Genomic DNA, 26,894 nt, shown 5'->3' on the forward strand with positions numbered 1-26,894 from the left:
TCGGGTTTGTCAAGGGTGTCTACATCGTGGAGGCACAAGTGTCTGCAGTTCGTCAGAGCATTCACCATTAAAATACTTGTAGAAAAGGCATAGGAATGCAACGTTTCGTCGATGGGACAGAGGCTGAAGCTTAGATGCCAGTTCAGGGCCTATCAGATTGGCGACTCTCTTTTGAACCTTGTCTAGGAGCGAGAGACTAGCAGCAGATGCACCAGCCCAAATGTGACAACAATACTCCATACATGGACGAATGGTGGCCTTATAGAGGTACAGGATACTTTCAAGTGTCAGTAGTTTTCTAGCACGGTAGAGAGAGCCTACCTTTTTCGCAGCGGCCTTGGCAATGTTTTCAATATAATTGTTCCAGCTCATGTTTCCTTAGATGGTAATGAATAATGCTAGAGAGCACTTTGTTTTGGTTTCGATTCTAGCTGATGGCATCCAAATAATTTATTTTTTTCTTTTAACTTTTGAAATCACTACTATTATAATAATGAATACGAAATCTGTATGAACTAAAATATCACATTTGGGCAACGCCGGCTAGTTATTATTAAAGTGCCATCATCCATAAAAATAACAAATAAAACGTTGTTTTGTGTCTGACATTGATTTCTACTTGCTTATTCATTAAAACTCTTTGATCTTCACACGTACTCTCCCCACCTCAGCCTCATCCAACCTATAGAAAAGGATAAAAACTTTCGGTCAGTGAAGCATATAGATTAGGTATTGCATGTTAGCATTAAATAATTCAAAAGGGTTTATATCATTTCTGCTATAAGAGAATAATCTATTCTCAGTGGTCTCCCATTCGTAAACTCTTGTCTTTAGTGTCATGCAACTATTATTTTGACTATCCATTTTTTTTTTTTTTTTTTTTAATTTTATAGTTGTAATGGATGATTTATATTTTTATTGGCTCTATAATATTTTGTAAATTTACCTTCAAGTAGAACATAAATACGAAACCTCTGAAGTGTACAATTACGCCTCCTTTCCTTTACCAAACATGGCGACTTACATACCTGAAGAAAGTTGGAGGGTACATCAATCGAAACGTTGTACAAATAGCACTCAAGATGAAATACATTTGTTTGATTAATTCAAATATGAACAATCATCTTTCATCTAAAATATTCAAAACTAAAGAATTTAATTTAAAAAAAATATTAAGTCATGGTCAAAACGGGACTGTGGAGCTTTTAGCCAAAATGTTTGACTTTCTGATTTCATAAATTTCTTACCTACTTGCTTGAGTGGAAGCCGACTCAACTTGATTCGAGTGATGACTGACACAAATAAATTTTAAAGAATCAAAATTAGATCTACTTCAAATAATATTTTCAAAATGTTCAATTGCTAAAAAGATTTTTATTTCAATGTTTGCCTTTAGCTTAAAAATCTTTGTTTTTTTACAAAACACTACGTTTCTGAATCCTTTAGCGTTAGACATGAAATATGAAGCGTCACATAAATTGTCTCATTAATTTAAAATCCGGGTTGTGTCGTCAGTAGGTCTGTTGCGGACCAGGATATAATAATCCTAACTCGCTACAAAAGAAAATAATGAAATGAATGGAAGGAAGGAAAAAAACTCAATTGCTGAATAAAATAAAAATGTTATTTATTTTCTGTTGAAAATAAATGGTTTAGGTGGAACACGTGTTCAGTTCAGTCGTGGAAAAAGAGAAATAAAATAGGGGAAAGAGAAATGGCAGTCCAGCATGTAGAAAAAGAAAGAAAGAGAGAGAGGGCTGACCTTAGTAAAGCCGCGCATGCATGGTAGCAGTCGGCCACATGGAAGTGTCTTCAGGCCATAAGCTGTCGACACGAACTTGTCTGGTTGACGAACCAAGGCAAAAGGGAAGAAAGAGGAAGTTGAACGTTGTTGACTTTTATACCGGGGTCAGTGTTCTGACTGCGCATGTCTGGATTTCACTTAAAAGGAAGTGACGTCACCAATGTGTGGATGTTTGCGCGTGCACGAGCGTGCATATGGATGTGTATATACGTGCATGTGTGTGCGTGAGGAAAAAAACATGTTCGAACAGGTCTGATTTCCATTCCAACGATTAAAATTTTGAGAAGTCCTACGCCAGTTCTAACCTAAGAAATTTTCCACTTTTAATAGCTTATATATGCTATATATTATGTATAATAGTTTTAGTATTTTAATTTTAAAGTTGAAAGACATGTTCAGTGGGATTTTTTTGTTTGTTTTGTTTTTAATGGATGAAATCTAAAATGTTCGATTAAAAAAAATAGTTGTAGCTTGTGAAACAAGAACTGAGGTTTGAAATCTGTATCCCAAAAGCCTGAGTCCATTTCGATTTCTGAAATTTTAAATAATCCGACTTTGACTTAGCCTCTTAATGACTCCAGTTTCATAGGAGGCTGGTTTTCCAATGAGTGTTCTCTCAATCTAACGCTATTTTCTCTGCAGAATCAAAAGAAAAAAAACTTAACTTTTTATCACGTTTTGTCTTAAGATCAGATATCAAAAGTACAAAAAAGCTGATAATTGTTGATTTTTGCATGCAAAGTTACTTTTTTCCATTACTTTTTCCTTTCTTTAAAAGAAAGAAGTCTTAATACCTAACTTTTGGGTTTTAATTTAAGCAAAAACTTACCCCCACTCCTTTTTTATAGGGTTAAACGGCTCTAAATTAATTTTGAATAAGAGTTTCATCATAGTAAACATAAGCCAGCCATTTTTAATCAATTTTTTTTTCTTTTTGTTCAATGTGGATTTTTAGAGCTTTATTATAATACTTTAAGTTTGTATTGGTAAATATTAAAATTAACTGAATTATTTATATATGATGGACCCTACCGTTAGTTTCAATATATAAGCTCCGCCACAACTTATGTTGCTCGGAAATCCACACAGATGATTTGTTTAGTGATGAAAGTTTTGTGCAGAATCAACCACACTTTTTAGTACAACTTTGTTGGTGTAATGGCTGCTACAAGATGAAGCAGACAGTAGACGTTTTTCCTTGTTCCTGTTTTAATAATCATTATGAATCTTGATAAACTTTCACTAACTGTTAAAGAACTTTTTTATGCAAATATGATTCAATTGAATCATATTTGCATAAAAAAAATTAAACAGTTAGTGAAAGTTTATCAATATTCATAATGATTATGAAAATAGGAACAAGGAAAAAAACGTCTACCAATCTCACTCGTTGAACATTGTGTCACTTGCAGACGTGATAGAAGGCTCTTATCGCTCTTGGGATTTATACACAACTGGCCAACTAGTAGTCTGCAACAAAAAAAAAAAAGAAAAGAAAACTGGTTTTCACCAAACGGAAATAGAATCATGTCGCCTTTTCTGAGGTGACAATTTTATCGTTCCATTTTGTAAAATATTTAAAATATTATTTTAATAAATCGACCAGTTGTGTTTTGGTTATTCCCTATTTTCATGGAACCTTTTAATTGACGTAACTTTAGCCTTATTCAGATGGCTATGGGGAATGAAGTGTATGGGTAGTTCGTTATAATACATTCCAATCGCTTCTTTCCAAGAACTGCAGGCTTGTGGAACTCTTTTTCTATTGACTGTTTTTCTCCTTCAAGACGAAGACTATTGGTAGGAGAAAGACTAAAATTATTATGTTTTGCTCTCTTTGTGATAATTATTTTTCATTTTTTTTTTTTTTTTTTTCCTTAGCTCTTTGCATATGAAGTGGCTTCATGCCTTGTCTGAAGTAACTCCCACAAATAAAAAATAGTGTTAATCGATTGTTTCAGAATGTTTCTTGATAACTCAACATATGATCCTTATCTTACAAAAGTAGTTAATATGAAACCTGTTACATCTCTCCCACGCAGAATATATTAAAAGAATGGAAATTATATTTATTCATTAAGAAACAGGTGTGTGATACTTTTGTGCTAATTAAACAGGAAAATTATAATTAATAGTTTCTATTGATTCATATTTTTAATTCTTTAAACATATTTTTGTCTTTTTTTTTCCATATAAAATAGTTGGAATATATGAACCTGCACCCGCCCCTGCTGTAAAAAAAAAAAATAATGGGGGGATGATCCTATTGATTGAATACAAAATTATTCAGATTATATGAAAAAACAAAAATTAATTTTATTTATTGCGGACTATTATCCTTATCTTTTCTTAGCTGTTTCACAACGTTTCGGCCAACTATTCTTCTGGTCTTCGTCAGGTGGTAACCGCGACAGGGTAGGAACTCTGCATCCACTGCAATTACTCCGTAGTTATTTTAGTCTAACCACGTTTTGGCCAAGTAAACCTTTGGCTGGGATTGAAACCGCTATCTTCAGATAATTCTCACCTGGAACCATAGAGATTCAACGTCTCTATCAACTGCATCACTTTTTCAATTTTTAGCAGGATGCTTCATTTGGCATATAAGTTAGATGTAAAATAATACCCCCCTCCTTCTTATGCTAAATTCTGTAAAAAATTTTGTAAATGGGATTATTTTAGCTGAAAACCATTTGAAAAATCAAGTACTCTAGACATTTGATATTAAACTTGCATAGAAAATTAAAACCTATTAAAATTGAACAGTTATTTTTTTTAACTAATCTGATAATTTTGTGATTTATCAATAAGAATCAGAAAATGAGTTTGAAATAATAAAATAAGAAAAGATTTTAGAAAAAAGTAGAAGAAAGTGTTGTACGTCTGCTCAATAAAACCTTAAAAACACTTTCAATTACATAATTCATACATTATGTATATGGAGTACTGTTGTCATATTTGAACTAGTGAATTTCTGCCCCATTTGAGGGTTCTTGATAAGATGTAATTTGATTGGCTTTAGTCTTTTTCTGTGCACTCTCTCTATCTATCGTTGCTAGTCTCAGTCTTTTCTATAAATATGATTATAGTATGTCTTCAGAATTGTCTGATCTATTCCCTGCTTTCTTGGTTGTCAGTTTGACTTGTTGGTCTAGTGGTTTCCGTCAATTCCCTGTTTTAATACCTCATTGTAATGCGGCTTCCTATTCCAGCCACTTCTTTCGAAGAACTGAAAGCTTGTGGAACTCTCTTCCTGTTTTTCTCATTCTTATCACATTGCTCTTTTCAAGATTAAGGCCAATAGGCATGTACTATCTTTGCGATTATCATCTTTCATTCTTGTTAGCTCCTTACATTAAGTGGCTTCATGCCTTGTCTAGAGCGATGTCTATAATATGTATATTTTAAAATTTTATAGAAGTCAGAAAAACAGGCTAAATAGAATCCAATATTTTTCAACCCTGAACAGTTACCCTGTATATCAGATTTGAAACTAACGGTGCCAATGTTTTTCTGACCTGTTGTAAAATATTATGCTCTTATATTGAATATTTTTCCTTTATAATTGAGCACTTTGCTGAGGGTTCTTTCTCACAAACACAACAGTTATATATACACACTGACACGTAAGTCAGAAGTAACCGGACAGTCGAGCATTTTTAGTTTCAGTCCAGTTTGTTAATATGTTCATGTACAGCCTAGCGTCCACATGGTGAAAATTCATGATCTGATTTAGAACTGATTTAATTCTGGTGTGTCAAGGTCATTGAAAAGGTGAAAGTCATGTTTTTGGTGATAATTTTAGTTTATCGTAGAAACTCGCCACTTGACTTACATAATAGTCAATGAGTTCACACATCTTACATAACATGTTTAGTCATGCTCGGACTTTAACGGAATTTCAACTTCTGATTTTTTTCCAAATTTGATCTATGGATCTGATGTCTTTGATGACAGTAACCACAATTTAAAATTTCAGCTTGATAGGACGATAACCAAGATACAAAATTTTTATCTCCTCAGATAAATAGTTTTTGAATTTTCAACGTTTCCATGTCATAACTTCGAAATACTTCATATAATATGAAGAAGTAAGACCCAGATCAGACTATCGCTCATCCTTACATTGTCAGGTGGAGATAAGCAATCTCACAACTGACTGTTTTTAATTTAAGTAATTGATTATAATAAACAAGCATTCACTGCCTCATAACTTCTGATTCTTCTTTCATGCTAGATAATCTATATTATATGATTTTCTAGTTGACCTGTCTTGATGTTGCCATAATAAAAGGGATGACTCAAGAAACGTCTGCTTCTAGCTCTGAATCCCATAAGATTTGTATTTTATAACTTCTGTAAGTACCAGCTGTTATTTCCTGTACCTTTGCTTTTATTTCTAAACTTATTTCCTTTTCTTTTTTGTTACACTTTTTTCTTTTTTCATCCTACCTCTAGGGGAGGGGGGGGCGATAGTATCACAAATTATTTTCTTGCAAATATGGAAGAATATAAATTGGTTGATCAAAGAACGATTTGTCAAATGAATTTAAATTTTGAGAATTTGGCAAACTTTATTTTATTTAGTAGATATGTCTGAAAACATGAATATACACAATTGAATGACGGATCCTCCAATAATGGAAAATCTGATTTTATTTGACAATTTTTCTGATACGAGGTATTATTTTTATTTAAATTAAGTTTTGAACAGTTTGTCTAATTAACACGTGAGTGACTTTTTTTTTTTTTTTTTTTTACTTTGATTTTCCGTTTTTAACTATTCAGAGATTATCTTCCTTCGGTTTTATTTCCATTTTATTTTGTTGATTCAGTTCAAAAGATTAGCGCAGGACTTGAACCATACAAACGGGAGTTATACATATTCAGCAAAAGATTTACAACACCTATGCATCCAGTACCCCAGTATGTTTTCAAACACTATAAGATGACACAGTTTAAAAGACTCAGATAGGTCTTGGTAGCTAATACAACGAATGCTATTTACATATTTTAGTCCTATTTAATCTATTGTTTGAGAAAGTGCAAATTGATCACTGCCTTCTCCCAAGATTATTAGTTGCGCAAGGAAATAAGACACAAAACACTTTTCCAAATCCATACTAGTAACTATAACACTTGAGCCACTTAGTGACACATTTGATGGTTTGCGTATTTAATACTTATCGACATATCTGTGCAGAGAATTGGTAGATGATTCAGTCAAGATGCTGCGTAAATTTTGCTACGAATACATTTTAAAGTTATAAACAAAATACCTGTTAAAGTTATATCGCCAAAAAATTGACGGTCACTATACATTAAACTGTTTGAACGTCTGTGATCTATCTACAACTTCTCGCAGTTTGATCCATGGCCATGTCGCCTGAACCGAAAGTGAAGCTTTCTAACAATCTACATATATATAATTTAATATGTTGACAAATAATTTAACAATCATGCATACCTGTCTGACTGCAATGTCTGAGTGTGCTTAGATATTTTATATTGGAAAGCCTTCGATAAGTATCGAAAATCGATAATCGAAAAAATCCAAATTAAAGGAACAGTTCGATTTTAACCAAAGTTAACACCCTTATACAGCCTAACATCACAAGTGTGTTTTAGAAGTTTTATCACCGCACAAGCAAAAGGGGTGCATTTAAAATCATCAGTAGGTTCTTTGATAAGATAGGTGCGCGTTCAAAATGAATGTTTCTGTTTAAAGCACAATCCATCCATGATAACTGACTTTTGCATTTAGCAGTAGGTTCTCTACAGTGCAATGTAGACTACAATATATCTGGACTAAGTCACTTTGAGGAGGCATATTAGCTTCCTTTCATTGCACCATGGTGGGTTCTTGACTACAGCAGGCAATTAATTGATTAAAGACTCTACATTACACATCCATTGTATCATCCTCATATGACTTCTCTCCATGCAACACATATCCTCAATCCTCACTGTTATCTTTTCCCTCTCGACTCTGTTTAACCCAGCATCACTGAGGACACTAACTTCTGCAAAGGTTGCTTCTTTCTCCTTCTTGTCCCATAGCACTATGGCAGGCGTTATGGCTCCGTTAGCTGTAGGAATTGCATAGTCATAGTGGATGGTGTATGACTCATTTCCAACTGTTCTTTCTGGCATGCTTTCCCAGGGCTTATTACTGCATTCGATATTCAACTTCTTAGAGACTCTGACTGATTTACAATTCAAAATGCTACGTCTTTATACAAATAGTTTCATATCTTGCAAAGAGTGAAAATAAAAAAGTGTTTATGATATTTAGAAGTATGAAACCTCTTAAACAGTTGTCTTTCTCTTTGTGGATTTATTGGTTAATTGAACATGGCAGGTTTTATCTGTTAAGAAAAATCTTGGGTACTTTAGCATCTTTATGAAATTATAAAATATTGGGTGGTGTAAAACCCCACTTGAGATTTTATGCTTTGGTGAATATTATTACAGCATATTATTAATCAATTTTTGTTTGGAATATTGCAATTTGTGCCAGGTAGTTTTTGAAATTCTTTTTCATGAGTCCAGTTGCTCCGATAATTACTGGAATGATAGGAATCTTCCTAAGATTGCAGTTTCTTTTCATATCATTTATATATGGCTCCGTTTTCTAGGTAAGTGCATAGTCCTAGTAGGTAATGGATGACTGCTGTTGACTGCTAGATATATAAGTGAAGTCCGTCGGATTCTCTTCGACAAAAATCAATGTTTCATTCGAAATAATTTTTTCTTTGCCGTTTGTTAGTGTTTAGAACAATAAAAAATTTAATTTGATTTAATTCTTTTTAGAAAATACTTTGTTCAATTATGAATAGTTTCAAAGGAATACATAGTTATTATTAGCAGCAAATTTCAATAAAAATGAACGGCATCTGATCTCTACTATTATGCATTGTGTGTGTGAGTTCCTTCCTCATGGGTTTCAAAACAGCTGAGCCTATCTTTTGAAAATTTCACACAAAGGTAATATATATGTCTGGCAGTGTTCTTAGATATGTTTTGTACAGAAATTCATCAGATAAGTATCGAAAATCGAAAAATTCCAAATCCTAAAAATAGTCTTTCTTATAGATAAAAAAGAATTTTTACAGTATATTTTACGTTACACTGGCCAAGGGAGATAATAAAATCTTAGCAAATCATTTCTTCTGAAAAAAACAGGATTATTAACATCTGGAGATATAGTTGAGTGGTAGAGCATTCGACTATAGATTGAATGATCACGTGTTCAAGCTCTGGTATATCTCACAATTTTATTTTTTTTATTGAATTCAGTTTATGATAAAAGAAGAGTTACAATTTAAAATCGCTGCAAATCATTTCTTCATTTGTATATTTTAAAACTAAATATTAATCAGTGCGGAAATTTTATAGCAAGCCCCACTCTCCCCAATGGTTTACTTCGACTTGCGCAACTGCCATTGCTCAAAGGCAGCATGCATACTGCAGATTTAACCGACATAAGTCCAGTTCAAACAAACAGAAGTATATAGAAGCTAGAAGTAATGTTCAGAAAGAAATAGCGACAGCTAAGAGAGAATTTACTGAAACCACTAAAAAACGCATCGAAGCACAAAAATTAGGAAATCGTGACTTCTGGAAAATCTACAACAGTGTAGTAAATAATGGGCAATCAACAATTCCCCCGCTAACCAACAATTACGAGGTTGTTTGCTCAGCAACCGACAAGGCTAATATACTTGCCAGCCGGTTTGCCTCGAACTCCACACTGGACCCTACCAACCACCCCCTACCTGACTTTCCTTTGCGGACAGACGCCACGCTAGACGATCTAAAAATCACCCCTGCTCAGGTACACGCTATCATAAAAAACCTTGACACTTCAAAAGCATGTGGACTTGATCTCATCCCAGCTGTGCTATTAAAAAAGTGCTCAGCCGAAGTAGCTCCAGTTCTCTCCAAACTCTACAACAAATGCCTTAATGAATCATGCTTTCCGGGCTGTTGGAAAACTGCTTCTGTGGTACCAATATTCAAGAATTCTGGCGAAAGAACTGACCCATCAAATTATTGCCCCATTAACCTCCTCCCACTTTTCGCCAAAATATTTGAAACCATAATTAACCATGCTCTAGTCCATCACCTTACAGATGCTAAACTTCTGACTGACAAACAATATGGATTTAGACATGCCCGTTCCACAGCTGACATCCTCACTGTAATCTCTGAACGTATATACCATTCACTGGACAAAGCGGGGGAGGGTAGAGCGGTAGCTCTAGATATATCTAAGGCTTTTGAAAGGGTATGGCACAAGGGTCTCTTCAGGAAAATTAAATCATACGGTATCACTGGTATAATACTTAACATGATTAAATCCTTCTTAGATAAGAGAAAAATCCAGGTTGTCCTCGACGGTCGTACATCTAAACAGTTTGATATAAATGTGGGAGTGCCTCAGGGGTCTATCCTTGGACCTCTATTATTCCTAATATTTATTAATGACCTCCCCGACAAAACTGCTTCTGAGATGGGTATATATGCTGATGACACTACACTCTATAACAGGCATGACGGGAAAACAAATGAACACATATCTAAAGAAATGGCAGAAACACTAGAGGATGACCTCCAATCAGTAGTGGAATGGGGACATAAATGGATGGTCACCTTCAATGCTGCCAAGACTAAACTGGTTTCCTTCAATAATTACAAGAAACCTTATCTGCCACCAATAGCAATGGCCAGTGACTCCGTCTGAGAGTACATCTTTCAAACTGCTTGGCATAACGTTCACAGGAAACATGAGTTGGAACAATTATATTGAAAACATTGCCAGGGCCTCTGCAAAAAAGGTAGGCTCTCTCTACCGCGCTAGAAAACTACTGACACCTGAAAGTATCCTGTACCTCTATAAGGCCACCATTCGCCCATGTATGGATTATTGCTGTCACATTTGGGCTGGTGCATCTGCTGCTAGTCTCTCGCTCATAGACAAGGTTCAAAGAAGAGTCGCCAATCTGATAGGCCTTGAACTGTCATCTAAGCTTCAACCTTTGTCCCATCGACGAAATGTTGCATCCCTCTGCCTGTTCTACAAGTATTTTAATGGTGAATGCTCTGACGAACTGCAGACACTTGTGCCCCCACGACGTAGACACCCTCGACAAACCAGACAGGCAGCTAAATCCCACCCCCACACAGTAGAGACCCCTAGATGTAAAAGATCTTTCTACTCCAGTAATTTCTTCCCCAGAACCGCTAGACTCTGGAATTCCATTCCAAGTTCCTGCTTCCCTAACTGTACTGACTTGTAGAAGTTCAAGTGCAACGTGAACCGACATCTTGCTGCCCAAATCCCAACATAGTGCCCCAGTAGTTGCTGCCCCTGATAGTAGCCCCCTACACCAAAGTAGCAATGCGCCTTGTTTGGGGTGAAAATGTAATAATAAAAAAAAAAAATTTTTTTAAAAGTGATTTTTCTAGGACATTCATCATCAAGCCCAAATATCAGCTGACGTGATGTTGTAAACACAGAGGAAATTCCATGGACGACATTATCATTTTTTTTTTTTTTTTTTTTTTTTTCGAATTAGTCCACTAGGCAAATTATTCCTCATAATATATAATGTACAATTGAGGATTGCTTCTATAATAATGCATATGCAATCTCCATAAATTAAAATATCAAGTTTAAGCATATTGTACGACCGGGCAACGCCAGGTATCCAGCTAGTAGTAAATATTACTAATTATTATTTCAGTACTATTAAATAGAGGGACCTGTGGAAATTCCGCAGGGGACTCATTCATATGTAAAAATTGATGTTGGCATTCTGTAAATGTTCAGTGTAAATGGAGATGCTCTGATATTATTGTAGCTCTTTTGTTAAAACTGCAAAAGTATTTATCTAAACTAGCAGGGACACCCGACGTAGTCCAGTCGTAAAGTATGATTAAATATGATATTTTAATTCTTGCAGATTTCATATTTATTATTATAGAGTTAATGTTTTATCGATTTTTTTTTTTTTTATATTATAAAGTTGCAATTTCAAAAATAAAAAGAAATATATCCATATAACTTGGGTGCATCAGCTTGATTTGAAACTAAAACCAAAACTTATGAAAAAATATGTATATATAACTTGAGTGCCATCAGCTATAATTAAAACCAAAACCAAAACTTATAAAGAATTCTTGGTAAAATTATTCATTATAAGAAATGGAAGTCCGTAACAATTAAACAGCAGTCACTCGGATGTAAGCATGACATACAAAATAAATAATACACACACTATCCTATTAATACAGTAGGTACATACAAAATGAATGCCAAAGCTCAAAATTTATGAACATTTTGACCCCTCCCTTTACTTAAAAATTTTTTAAAAATCAGGAAATTAACCAATTTTAATGCAATTTTCAGTATTTATCAAATAATAATCACGGAATATATTAAATCTGTTATTTTTATTTAAATCTTGGTAGAAATGTATTATTTTGTCTAAACAAAAAATACCTTTACTAAAGTTATGTTTTACTGTACTAAAAAAAAAAATGATTGAATTTATTTTTGCTTTTCTTATGAAAATAAAGCATCGTAAATTATAAAAATAAAAAAAAATTAATTTTTCCAGGAACATTACGAAAAAAGCTCCTAAAGTCCATATTAATGAATTCAATATAACTCGTAGAAAAATTAATTTCTCGAACTACCGATATTATCATTGAATTAAGCATTGTTTATTCAATATTTTCACACAAAAAACTTATAATAGCAAAAAATATTTCTACTTTTTTTATTACAGGTTTTGCGTAGTTTTTATATGTAACATTTTAATATTTTCCTTGCTTGCATAAATGTGAAATTTTCAGCGTAACATAATTTTTATATAATCTTGAACAATAATTAAAAAAAAGAATTAATTTAAAAACAGGAACATAGAAAAATAATTAAATTCAAAAAATGGTAAAAATGATACAAACGTTCAGGATATGAATGTACGGATACACGTCTGTGGAACAAAAAGAAAACTAGCACCCCTACCTCCTTTTAATTACATGACGTTATTTTCAGACGGTTTTTGACTGGCTAAAATTTTGGGCTTCCGTGTTTACAATTTTGCGAAGTGCAGAATCCCTCACTTTTTGGGCTATTTTTTGTACAAACAAGGTGTTTTTTAAATTTAATTTAATTCAATATCTTAGGACTTTACTAATTATCTTTGAAATAGACCCAGAAAACTAATATTTATCTTTTAAAGGATTTTTACAATGAATTTATTTAACTTCAAAATTTAGCTGAATTGGTTAGCTCGCTGTGAAAACCTTTTTAATAACTTTTTTTTTTTTTCACAAACATTTTTTCTTTTAGGAAATTAACTTTAGTCTTTAATCTTTCAAAAGGTAGTCGAAACCTAAAAAAAATGATAAATCGGCTTCCAAAACTATGTTCCTCTATCTTTATTCCACCATTTTTGCTCGTACCTAATAATACATTAATAGTTATTTTTTTGTATTCATATAGAAAAAGTGGTGGAAATAATTCAGAAATTTCTGCAATCTTAGAAATTTTACTGATGCATCTCATGACGTCACACATATTTGTTAACCAGTGCTTTTCTTTCCTATATGTCCCTATTACTGTTTTAGACATTTCCAACATTGCTGCCAAAGTTTTCCTTTTCTGTTTGTTTAACTTCTGATTTTCAGCTAATGTTTAGATATCAGTCGCCGCTTACATCTATATCTATATATCTACAAAAGTGAACGTGTCTGTGTATCTGTCTGTGTACATTTCCCTTCGCAATAACTCTGTCAATTTTATGTCTACAGACTCGAAATTTGATATACAGGGTACTGAGATTTGGGAAAATCTGTGATTGGTTTTCGGCCAGAAATTTGGCTGTTAAGGGGTCAAAGTTCAACGATTTGACTTTTGAGAACTCTACCAAACTCCTCCGATAATTTTGGGTCTAAACACTTGAAACTTTAGATATAGGTTCCTTGAACATGGATCTAACTTAATAACTTGGTTTGAACCCAAAACAATGACTTTTAAGGAATCATAATAGGGGTCAAATTAAAAAAATTGACCTTTTTTCTTTTTTTTTTTTTTTTTTTTTTTGCTCAACATACACCTCCAAATACCCGGGCAACACCGGGCACCCATGCTAGTTTATAATAAAACCTGACTATTTTCAGCTTTCTTTCTGTTTTTTGGCTATTCTTCTTTTGTTTTCTCTTCAATTATTTCATTTATTTATTTTTTTATTTATTTAAAAGTTAATTTATTTCTAATTTTTTTTTAAACCAGTTTTTCTATTTGTTTATTTTAATTAAAATTTTTGTTTTTCATAATTTTAAGCAGGAAAAATAGAGATTAATTTAATTGCAAAATTAAATCCACCAGAATGCCACTCCTTTAAACTATCCATCTAGTAAAAAAATTCTTTTTAAATAAAAAAAAAAAACGCAAGTTATCTATAACAGAATCAAATATCAGCCTTTGAAAGAAAGTGAAATTTATTTAAATAAAGAGTACATTTGTAAACAAATCAATATTGTTTCTGACGTCTGATTTATCGATTACGTTTTTCTGGTCCTGGGCAAAAAGTGGAATTTTTTTAGAATTACTCAAACTAGGCATTCAATACATGAATTTTCATCAGAATTTTATGGACAATACAATAAAACGTTTTTTTTTTGTTTTTTTTTTTTTAATGCAAATGGATTTCAGTACTGTACAAAAAATCTTCCAAGCGATTTTCTTCACAGATAGACATTACCATGACTGATAGATGCCTATGCACATAATTCTTATATTCAGTATGAATAACCCTAATGAGTTTAAATTCACTTTAGACATAACATAAAATAATATTAGGCTGTGACCTTTTTAAATAGAAAAAAAAACTGAAAAATTATGTCATGCCTGATGTAGACACAAGCAAGATCTGTGAAACAGTCAGAATTTCGATAATGAATGAGAGCTTTTTACAAACAGATTAGAAAGCAAGAGAAAAAAAAGAAACACTATTAATACTGAAACTGACCGTTATTCAATATCAGCGGGGGTACTCGGCGTTGCCTGAGTGTGTTGAGATGGTGGAGTAAGGATCCTCGAAAAAGTGGTAGTAGCGAAAGGGAGTGGAACAAAACAATAGTAGGCAGCCCACGTGGAGAGAGGTGTTAAAAAAAAAAAAAAGTGGTAGCAGGCAGGCAGGCTCGAACCTGTAACTTGAAGGAGAAAAAGGTTAAAAAAAAAAATGTAACATCTTAGCTGATGCCTCCATAACAAAACTGGAAATCGCAAACGTTGAAATTAAGGCTAGTCAATCGAAAGGAGACAATGACTTGCGAAAATATTGGCAAAAAAAAGCGGCCCCTCCTTGTAAAAAAAAAACAAAAAAAAAAAAACAAAAAAAAAAAAAAACTGGCCAGTTGAGGGTGAAGGAATTAATGTTTTTGGCCAATTTTTCAATGTTTGTTGTCCGAAAGACCAAGGTTTAAAACAATACCAGTTTCGTCATGTTCTGACGTGTCTGTTGGAAGTTTTTGCAAGACATACAAAGACACACACATATTCTGCTTTTTATATATATACTAGCGGGGGTTCCTGGCGTTGCCCGGGTGTTTATTGGTATGCGTGTTGGGGCGGGGGGGGGGGTGAATCAAAACAAAAGAATAAGCGAAGTAATAAGCCTTTTTAAATATTATATAAAAAAAAAAAACAAGATTAAAACTTCTTTAGAAAAATCATTGCCCGGGTGTTTTTGTCGTTGGTGGGGAGTTTAAAAAAAGTTTTGGTAGGATCGATCCAAAGCCTTGAGGCAAAGTTGGAAAATAAAGGGTGAAAAAAAACGTGACATGTTAACCGCTCGGCCAGCAAGAAAGAGTGACTGAAATACATTCGAATTTATTTAAGTATTAAGAATTGACAGGTGCCTGCACTTAATGACTTAATGAGGTCAAATATTAGTAGCGGAGTTAACTTTTACTGCGGGGCAAGTTCTTTCACCAGAATTCTTGAAAACTAGTATCACAGAAGCAATTTTCCAGCATTTAAAAACTATTTTAAAATAATCCATTTTTAAGTTGCAATTAAAGTTGCGTGTGAGTTTGTAATTAAATTCATTTTTAACAAATATAAAACTTTACAGTATTTTCCGAGCCAAAAAATAATCCGTTTAATTGTGTGTCCAAATATAAAAAAAATTTAATAAAAACATAAAATACTGTCAGTTTTTGACTAGTTTATTAATTCCTCAGTAATTTCTTTGATAATTGAAACCGACAATAACCATCCTTTATAATAGTCAGTACTGTGGCCGTTCTACTTTATTTTATGACGTTACCAGGTCATGTGATTTTTAGTCTTCTATTCAATCTCACTGATGATAATGTGAAATGACAAAAATTTTTATCAAAACTGAAAATCACATAGAAAATATAATGCAATGAAAACTAATGATAAAATAATCATTTTAATCGTTTCTGAGATCGACAAAAGCTTATTGATGTTATTGATAAATATCTTAACAGCTGTTTTTTTTTTTTTTTGTAGTCGCCTTTGTTCGCTGACAGCTCATCATTAACACATTTCATGCATTTGCATGTATTAGGCAGGTGTACCCCCTCGTTCTCTCTCTCTCTCTCTCTCTCTCTCTCTCTCTATATATATATATATATATATATATATATATATATATATATATATATATCTTCATCTCAAACATATTTGGGTCGTCCAGCATCATATTGAATAAATACATTCTTTTGAGGTGGCACTGTTCTCGAATTTTCGAGACTAAGCACATAGTTGGAAATTTCACACAATCATAATGTTGCTTTGAATTACACTAGAAGTTGCGAGTTAAGTTTAGCAAATGCTTAACTACAGTTGGTTGTTCGTTTCATCAGTGAACACAGTAATATCACCCTGATCAATAGACTTAAAGTTATCTTTTTTTTTTTTAACATAAAATCATGATGCTGGAAAGAATGACTGGGTCAGTCGCTAATGATGCTATTGATGATGATATGGGCAAATATTCAGCACACAAATTCAAAGACTCAACTTCCACCTGGCATGACTGATTGATAAACAGCTTTTCCGACCAATCTTTCAGAAAACTTGTCTGGGAATTTTCAGCTTTGGTGACGCAGATTGCTTTGATATCTTAAGTGTCTTCCAAAGTTGTTCAAATGTTCGAGTGAAATTGGAAGTACTTTGAGTTAAATTGAAATACTTCAAGCGCATAGGAAGACACTTCAGGTTGTTCATTGGTGTTGGTCGAAGCACTGGCGAGGATGACTTGAATCTCATGTATTCTGAACTTCTTTAAACCAACATCTAAACTGTCGCGATTATTACCACCATTACAATCGTCATCGTCGACTTGTTTTATATTGTTGACATTGTCTTACCATACTATTGGCATACTATTGTTTGATCATGTTTCTTTGTATTTTTTCTAATTGAAAGTGCACAAAAATTATCTCAAATCTTATTCAAAGTTATGCATATGTTGTGTATTTCATATGTCCTGTTTCTACAGCGTTTTATAATATCTCGTGTATTTTATACTCATATGTAATTGTGTATAATTCAGAGTATTAAGCAAAAAAAAAGAACACGCACTTTATTTTATTTATTTATTTTTTTTTTAGCTAATGTTGTTTTTATGCATATTCCCCAAATTATGACAAATAACTTTCCTACCCCAAACCAGTCAAAGGCTTAGTTGGCCAAAAACGTGGTAAGATGACAACTATGGAAGGCAGTAATTACTGAGAATACAGTTAAGAGATTCAGCATTTCTATCCTGTTGTGGTTTATCACCTGACGAAGGCCAGAGGAATAGTTGGCCGAAACATTGTAAAACAACTAGAAGATGAGGATAATAAATAAATAAATAAATTAATTAATTGCTCATCTTAAAAGATATCCAATAATAAAAAATAATATACCATTCGGTACGGACCCGATGATGGAAGATGGGTAAGAATGAAAAAACTTGAACATATAAGACCAAAAAACCTAACCTTGATCACCCTTCGGGGCCTGTGGCACAGTAGCACAGTGGATGGAAACGTTGAATCTCTACGGTTCCAGATGAGCATTGTCTGAAGATAATGATTTCAATCCTACCCAAAGTCAACCGGAGGCTTACTTGGCCAAAAACGTGGTGAGATGACAACTATGGATGGCAGTAATTACTGAGGAAGAAACTCAGCATTTCTATCACATTGCGGTTTACCTCCTGACGAAGGCCAGAAGAATAGTTGTCCGAAACATTATGAAACAGCAAGTAGAAGATAAGGACAATAGTCCGCAAATAAATTAGTAAATAACTTTCTGTTCTGCAGTTTAAATGTTTCCGAGTTCTTTTTTAGGTCTAAATTGTAAAGAATGAATGAAATTATTTTTTAAGGAAAATACCCATACATCAAGATGTTTTATGTTATTAATGTAGAGACGTGCATATGTTCTCCCTATGTGTGACAAGAAGATTGTAGTCTAAATGTTGATGTGTGTTTTTTTAATTTAGCTTTTCGGAATTTGTTTTTTTTTTTTTTTAATTGATAAAAGTTAGCATATCTATGTGCATGCTCATTTTTGTTTGCGTTTGTGACAACCTTCAAAATCACAAGCGTATGCAAAAGAAACGTGTATATTTTACTGCTATGCACGGCAGGAAGGTTGTAGGTTCTAGATGCTAATGATGTCTTTTTTTAATTTTAGCCTTTCTTAATTTTTTATTTTTAATTGGGAAAACATAGCACGTGCTATGTGAGTGTGTGTTTTTATTTCTAATTATGTGACAGCCTTAAAAATCAACATAGAATTTGTAGTAAGTAAAGAGACACATGGAACGTTTAATTTTATATATGTGCTAATTAAGTCAAAATGTCTAGTTTCACAACTTTTTCTGTTTTTTTTTTGTTTTTTTTTAGATTGTAATGACTTTGTTTAATATTGATTCCCATTCATATTGCGTGGTTTTTAAGTCAGTGATTTAGAGAAAATGGTTAATCTTTATGGTAAGCTCATTTGTTTTTTTTGGGGGGAGGAGGGTTTATAATATTCACATATAATGCACATGTTTCTTCATACAATTTTAAGTCAATGTCATCATGTGGGAGAGTTAGTATAAAATAACTCTTTTTTTTCCATGATAGATTCAATTGTGTCTGAAAGATCAAGATGAAATGACGTCATAATTGGTCTGTTCTTTACTATTGGAAATAAAAATTCCAATCAACTTCATTGGTTACATAATATATCAGTCACTTTCAGTAAAATAGATGTAAACATGCATCGCTTGCTTCCTTTTAAGTTTGCCAATTTTTTGGTGACTTGGGGCTGTCTGTGAATTTAATATTTCCTTGACGCTTCAACCTTTGGAGGAAGCTAGTTCAACCCCCTTAGGGTGAATCCTGTACAACCAACAAACAACTTTTGGGAAGGCTATTTATTATGATATAGGTACTTCTCATTTTAATTCAATATCTTTAATACATATTAAATTTTTTCTCAATTCCTATACAATTACCGATTCCAATTCTTTATTCGTCTCTAAATATTTAACTATAAAGTTTTTATTTTTTCCTGATTACCATAAAAATAAATGTGAAATGTGCAGATATTTTCTCAAATGCTCCATCTAATATGAGCCATTTCAATTTGTTTTCTGCGTTACTGCTATGTAATTCTCTTACCCACTTTGCCAGGGTAGTATATATATTTTATATTTTTGCCCGGTCATAAAATATGCTTAAATATATTTTAATTTGTCCAGATTTCTTACAGTCGCGATTTCAAAAGTAAAAAAAAAAGTATTTGGGTGCCATCAGCTGAAATCGAAACTGAAAGCAAAACTGTAGCGTTCAAAGCTGGTAACGTTACCACTGTAGCAACATGAAACGCATTATGAACTGATTAAAAATTATAAATAAACAAAGATGAATGTAAAAAATGTTTAACGATTTTTTTTTTTTCAATTTTGACGCCTTAAAAACTATTTTAATGGGTTAAAGACCCATAAAAGAAGGTCCATAAAAAATCCAATCATTCGAGGTCCCTAGGTCCGCTCTGCCACTTTTAATTTTGGAAGAGATAGTTTGAAAATATGGAGACGCAGACATATAGCCGTTTATATATTAGATTATATATTATACAGGGTGTCCGTAAAGTTACTATACAGTCTTACAAGTTACTATACAGACACCCTGGAGATCGTGGAGGAAATTCAATGGGCCCTCGCCTGCCGATCCATTTATCAGGAAATGTCTCATCCAGTAAATTTCGGACAGCTGTAGCATAATGGGGTGGGGCTCCATCCTGTTGGAAGTACAAGTTATTGAAATCTGGTCGTTGTCTCGATGCCGGTACAATGAAATTTCTCAGTTTGTCCAGGTACCTTTCTCCTGTAACAGTTCCGTCGAAGAACTGTGGACCCACAATTCCATCAGACGATATTCCTGCCTAGACAGTTATTCCAGGCTGGTTCAATTGGGACGTGATCGTAAAATGAGGATTTGTGTCACTCCAATAAACACAGTTGTGACGATTTACGTGTCCCGAAAGTTTGAATGTGGCTTCATCAGTCCACACAATCTCGTCCAAGAAGGTGGGATTAACCTCACACATCCTGACGATCTATTAATACAAATATAATACAATAAAACAATAAGACTGTATAGTAACTTTACGGACACCCTGTATAATGAAGCGTGAATCTACAGATTATAATCCAGAAAATCTTTACTGTTTATATAACAGTGGTCGAAAATAAATAGAACTATGTATACAATAAAAAAATGATTTATACAAACGTTTAGCTATATGAAAAGATGTGTTTTTTTAACTAAAGCTTTTGCCAGTTTGGTATCCTCGGGGTGAAAAATAAACGTCTGCTCTTTTTCATATTTAAGGTCCTTTTATGATAACGATTTTACAAAAGCTCAGTTAAAACGTGTTTAGATTTGTAGTCAAATTTTTGTATGAATTAAAACCTTTGTTACATGTTAAAATGTGTATACTATTGTTAAATGTTTATTTCTCGTTTTTATATCAACACCTATTTTTAAAGGGGAGTTTGTGATTGACTTAATGGATACTATTGATGACTGTGGAATTGGTTATCCTTGCAGATGTATTGTAGTTATTTACGCATTAATCTTATGAGTATGAACCCACAAGTTTCTGGTAAAAAGTAACAACTTGTGTTCAATTAAACATATACAATGATCCAGTAACAATATGTATTATGCTTCTGCGTTAAATAAAGTTGATCTTGTGTTTATTTTTGGCAGTCGCATAACTCTGCCTTCCTTTATTTTGTCCTTTAGTCCTCACATTCCAGGAGCGATGTTTCTGGCAAAGAGGGAAGAACTGTCGTTTTCTGAGTCAGAATCTATTCCAGCTAACACTTATCTTTGGCAAGTTTTTGAGCTTGGTGTAGTATTTTTTTTTTTATTTTTAAAACATTTTTCTAGCTCCTTACATAAAGTGGTTTCATACCTTGCTAGAGTGATTTTCATTATAAAAAAATAGTCTGAAAAAGGTGGGAGTATGTCATCAAACCGGAAAAGCCAACCATTCTTTTTTTTTTTTTTCTTTTTTTTTTTTTACTAGATATTCTTTTTCGTTATTGGTTTTATGGGGATTGTGGTGACTTGTCTTAAAGTTTATTCTTTCTCTATTTTCTTTCCAGACGGCCAGCACAACTCTGAAGAATTACACAACAGTGACCATGCCAACAACAACTATAACAACAACAACAACAAAAGGTACAATTATAGTTCTACCTAGTTATCCCCCCCCTCTCTTTTTGACTTTTGAAGAGATTTCATCTTGGATTTTTTATCAAATATATTTTAGTCTTCTTCCATAAACGCATGCAAATTTAAAACAATCTTATGAAATGCATGGATTTTATTTTACCTAGCATCTTTATTATAAGTTCTCACACAGGTCATCCTCAGAAATTACTCACAGATAACAACCGGTGGTATTCTCTGGAATCTGGGTTACAAGTATTCCCAGATTTCCAGTAGTACTCTCCACCTCTTTTGATAATCTTTGTAAATGAATTTGCATTATCGCAACAACTATTTGCCATTGAATTCTCACTAGCAATGACCATTTGTCTACACCGGAATTTAAGTGGCAGTAAGCCTCCCCAAGGTCCTAGTTCCCTTTGCACTAATCCAGTAGAGGTCTGATTAGTGCTTTCTCTCTTTTCTCTTTCTATCCTCCTTGACCCTTCTCGACTATTTGGGGTGATGTCAGTCAGTGCCAGCTCTAGACTATTTGGGGGACGTGGGTGATAGTTAACATAATTTTTCGGTTTGCTTTCTTAATTTTTTTTATGTAGTGTTCCTTTATCTTTTTTTTTTTTTTTATAACAACTTCTGTTGTAGTTTCTATGTGGCCGGTTAGTGTTTGTGGCTCATGTGGATTAGTTTCCGCATTCAAGGGCTTTCTTTTAAATTTCGGCTGTTTTCAGCATTACTGTCTGTTATTATTTTATTTTATATTTGTTGTTTAAATGTATGTCTCAATGATGAGTAATAGAAAACGTTGTTTAATTCTATCCTAAAAAAAATCACTGTTGGATTAAAAAAAAAAGGGTGACTTTTTTTTTATGTTACAATAAAATTCATTTGCATTCAAGCAATGAACTATTTACATCATACTCATCAAAATTCATAACAATGATTGCTTATTGCGACTCCATATCAAGCGACCACACACAATTCTTCACTTTTTACGTTTAAAATGCTACTCCTGATTTTATGTACCGAATTACTGCCCTTTGTGTTATCCTTATGATATCATGCACATTACGTGGCCCGGTCATCAAAGATCCAAGTGTAGTATCTGTTCCGCCAGATGCTGCACTGAAAGACCATTGCCCTTGAGCAATCAGTTTCTGGTCCATGTAGGGGCAACCCTATATACCAAGAGGCATCACTACCATCTTCCCCTCCCCTCCTCTCAGGGGTGCTAGTCCCTCTTCCCCTCCCCTCCTCCTCCCCACATTAAAAAAACGGCCTTGTGCCTAATTTGCTCAGTGGGGAAGCAAATAAATGCCACACATTACGCTATCAGCCAACTTTACTGCCATAAGTAAAACCTGTTTTTTTTATTTTTATGTATAGCTCGAAATATAAACAAATAAATTTTGTTATTTAAAAAAAAAAAAAAAAATGCGGTGTTTTTCTCCTTCCAAACGTATTCATTTATATATGTAATTTTTTCAAGTTTAAATTAATTTGCAACGCTTCAAGTGCAGGTAAAAAAAAAAAAAAAAAATTGCGTGTGTGTTTGCAAATTAAACTTTGAATCTACATATTTTTAATCAAAAATATTTTCATATCTTATTTTCTGATATTTATTCACAAAAATTATTACCGTGTTTAATATGTTGAATGATTTCCTCGTTTTATTAATATTAATACATCTGGAATTACATATAGCGAAAAAAAAAAAAAACTAAGAAAATAATTTCATTTTATTAACATGTATAATTTTCCCAAATCAAATCTTTTCTAGAAATGATCTTCAAATAATTTCATAAACTTTCAATTTAAATATTAATTTAATTTTTCCATTTTCGATATTTATTTATAAGTCTATATCCGCCGTCAAAAATGTCAGTAACAAAAAGTTAATATTCACACTAATATATAAGACTAGCAGTACCCGCTAACCAGCATGGCTCGATGGAAGCATCCCTCCCGACTTGTTCTTACTGCTGCCCAAGCCTTCGATCCTTCTACCGCTTCAGAAGATATCTCACTACTGATGCAATTCTCTATCTATATAAAAGCCAAGTACGTCCAAGGATGGAATACTGCTGCCATATCTGGGCAGGAGCTGCTAAAAACAGCCTATCCTGCCTTGACAGAGTACAAAATAGACTTCGTGGCTTAGTGGGGGATGCCCTCTTCTCTACCCTGCAACCTCTCTCCCACAGAAGAGACGTTGCAAGCCTATCCTTATTTTATCGTTATTTTCATGGCAGGTGCTCGTCTGAACTCCAATCTCTGGTCCCCCCTCGCCAATCCTTCACGAAAAACACCCATCTAGCTGAATCCACTGTGAAAAATTTCCCCCACTCTTTATCTGTGCCTAAATCAAAACGTGGATTCCATGAACAAAGCTTCTTTCTTAGAACTGCACGCCTGTGGAACTCTGTTCCGTCTGTCTGCTTCCCACCTGACTACACCTTGGATGTCTTCAAGTCCAACGTTAACAAATTCCTAATGAACCACCCTCTTAAGTAACACTTCATTAAATCTCCACACTAACGTACTGTACTCGCAATAACCCTTATCCCTGAGTGGCTTCCGGGCCTTGATAAGTGGTGACCACCGTGTAAAAAAAAACAAAAAAAATCCCTAACCTTCTCATGTTACGAATGGCTTACAGAATAGACATCCCCAACTCTTCATGGTAAGAACGGCTATCGGAATGTCAAGAACGGGTGGAGAGAGCAATAAAAATAAAAAATAAAAAAAATAGCAAGGGTAAAAAAGAAAAAAAAAATTGGACACAGTATGCGCCGGGTGGAGAGGGGGGGGGAACATCCATTTAGTTGTTGGAGCTATGGTAATGTTGACTGGTTAATTACCGGCCTCGGTGCTTAAAAATAGTTGGTCTCAAAGTTTTAAGGAGCAGAAATTTTATTTAAAAACTAAAACATGTATTTCTATCCTAATTGAATGAAACCAAAATTCTTCCGTGTATTTATCTTTGATTATTGTTTTTATTAATTATTGCAATAATTTCACTTATCACTGTAATCCTCAAAAAATAAAAACAAAATAAAAATAAACCCAAAAAACACAAAAGAAAGCACCCCAAAACCAAATGAAGGTTTTTCATTTCATTTTGATAAAAAAAATAGGAAGATGTAGAACGTAAAAAAGCACATGAATAAACCTATTTCAATGTTAAAACTTTCTCCACTACCCTTGTTGAATCCGCAGTTTTTTGGAGGGTTTTTTAAATAAAAAAACACGTTAGCGTACATTTATAAATATTGACCCCCCTCCCCCCCAAAAAAAAAGAAACGAAAAATACAAGAAATGTGGATTATATATTTTGTCTTGTTAAGTATTATTGAAAGTTTTCTAGTTGGTTAAAATTTGATTGAGCTAAATATAGGACAGTAAAATTTGATATGATGTAAAGAAATCTGCAACGTAATTGTTTAAATCTAATAATCTATAAAATACCCCCCCCCCAAGAAAAGAACACACACCAAAAAACAAATTAAGGTTTTTTGGGTCTATTCAATACAAAAAAAATAAATAAATAAAAAGCCCCCCCCCCAAAAAAAACAACAAAAAAACAAATATAACTGTTTTCTGACAATAGGCGGACTGTTATGGGGGAGAAATCATTATTTTTTAATCGCAAAGTGTACTGGTAGTTGTAAGTGTATTAGTGTGCAATCTACCTAATGTCGGTGTCAGGTCAATATAGTTATAATGGTTGTAAAAGTACCCGGTCCTGTTTAGGAAAGTGGGAGGACTTTTCAGTTAGAGGGGAAAATATGAGCTACTTTGTCTTTAGGTCTTGGCAAACCATGATGATGTCGCTTCTAGGAAATAAGATAAGATTTTATTATATCTAATAAATGTGTCTGTAACGGTGTTCATAAGTTACATAAGATGGTGGATAAATTGGGATGTGGCATCTGTCATTGCAAACCTACTGTAATTTGGTCCAGGGGGGAATTTCTGCAATCAAATTATTATATAGAAGAAAGAAAAGAAAATAGATAGATGATGCCTCAATCAGAGAAATTAAAAGAATAAAAATAGTAAAAAAAGTAAACGTCTGAAACTGAAAAGTTTTAAAGACAAACGAGTATTTTATATGAAAATTTTATTTTTTGTCATCTATAATATGAATCTCATCTGTCTGTTTAAATGTATGTATGTATGTTTGTACATCTCGCAAAAACTTTCGACAGAGGCGATGGATTTTCACAAGATTGGTATCATTTTGATATTCATTTGTAGAGCTCCTCCTTCCTGGGAGGAAGCTGGTTTTCCCTAACATCATGGGGAAGCAGAAACTGGCCTGCAGCCAACTTTTGTTTCTGCGCCTGCGTGAACTTATTTCTGATTGTCAACTTTTTAATCGTTAAATTTCAACGCTTTTCACTCCACTTACCTCGTAGCGTAGCGGTAAGATCTCAGCTTTTCTTTCACTTTCTTTTCCACCTTCGCATCACAGGTTCAAGCCTGCATGCCTACTAACACTTTTTTTTCTCCAAACACCTGGGCAACGCCGGGCACCCCTGCTAGTCTATAATATAAATCTCACCTGTCTGTTTAAATGTATGCATGTAAATATTTTCGAAAGTCATCACATCTTTTCGGTTGTCTAGCCTTAATTTAAACTTACTTCACTTCTGGTTTGGCGATTGAGGCAACGGCAAAGACGTTACGTTTTTTAGTCCCACGATTTATCGGAGAGGGACCTATGTTTTCAGTGGCATGCGACCGTGCATCCGTCTGTGCGTCCATGCGTCCGTTATTCCGGACGATTACCAGATAATCGTCCATTAGGTTTTCCTTAAATTTTGCCACAAATTGTATTTCATTAAATAAATGTACACAGTAAAAAAAATTTTTGGAAAATATTCCTGTTGCATCCTCAGGGGCTCAAAAGAGGTTAAAAAATACCCCAAAATGGTCAAAAATGATACTTTTTGCCCCATCCATTAGATTTTCCTGAAACTTGGCCAAAATGTGGAGGCCATTATTCTTAATATAAATTCAGTATGGGTGACCCTGGCCAAATTCTGGTTCGCATCCTTCTGGAACTTTTAGGGCTAAAAAAAAATGCCTTTTAGTTCTTTTTTCATATTATATAAGATCGGTAACATTTTGAAGCCCGACCCTTCGGACTACAAATATCGAAAAATTGGGCAAAAATATTAATTCCTTTACCCTCAACTGGGCACTTTTTCAACAGGGAGGGGTCGGTTTTTTCACTGATATTTTCGACAAGTTATCCCCTCTTTTCGATTGACTATCCTTAATTTAAACTTTCGCCACTTCCAGTTTGGCA

General features: G+C 33.6%; 1 protein-coding gene across 2 annotated transcripts in view; it reads left to right on the forward strand.

Moving 5' to 3' along the window:
- LOC145280075 (dyslexia-associated protein KIAA0319-like protein) overlaps positions 1-26,894 on the forward strand; it is a 572,614-nt gene that overhangs the window by 416,038 nt on the left and 129,682 nt on the right. For both annotated transcript variants that reach the window (XM_080131771.1, XM_080131772.1), the window contains exon 4: positions 21,514-21,589. In XM_080131771.1, coding sequence (XP_079987897.1) covers positions 21,514-21,589 — 76 coding nt within the window. The remainder of the gene's footprint in view (positions 1-21,513; positions 21,590-26,894) is intronic.

Source organism: Euprymna scolopes, chromosome 7, assembly GCF_053919585.1.
Source record: "Euprymna scolopes isolate OS-2025 chromosome 7, ASM5391958v1, whole genome shotgun sequence".
Taxonomy (NCBI): Eukaryota; Metazoa; Mollusca; class Cephalopoda; order Sepiida; family Sepiolidae; genus Euprymna; species Euprymna scolopes.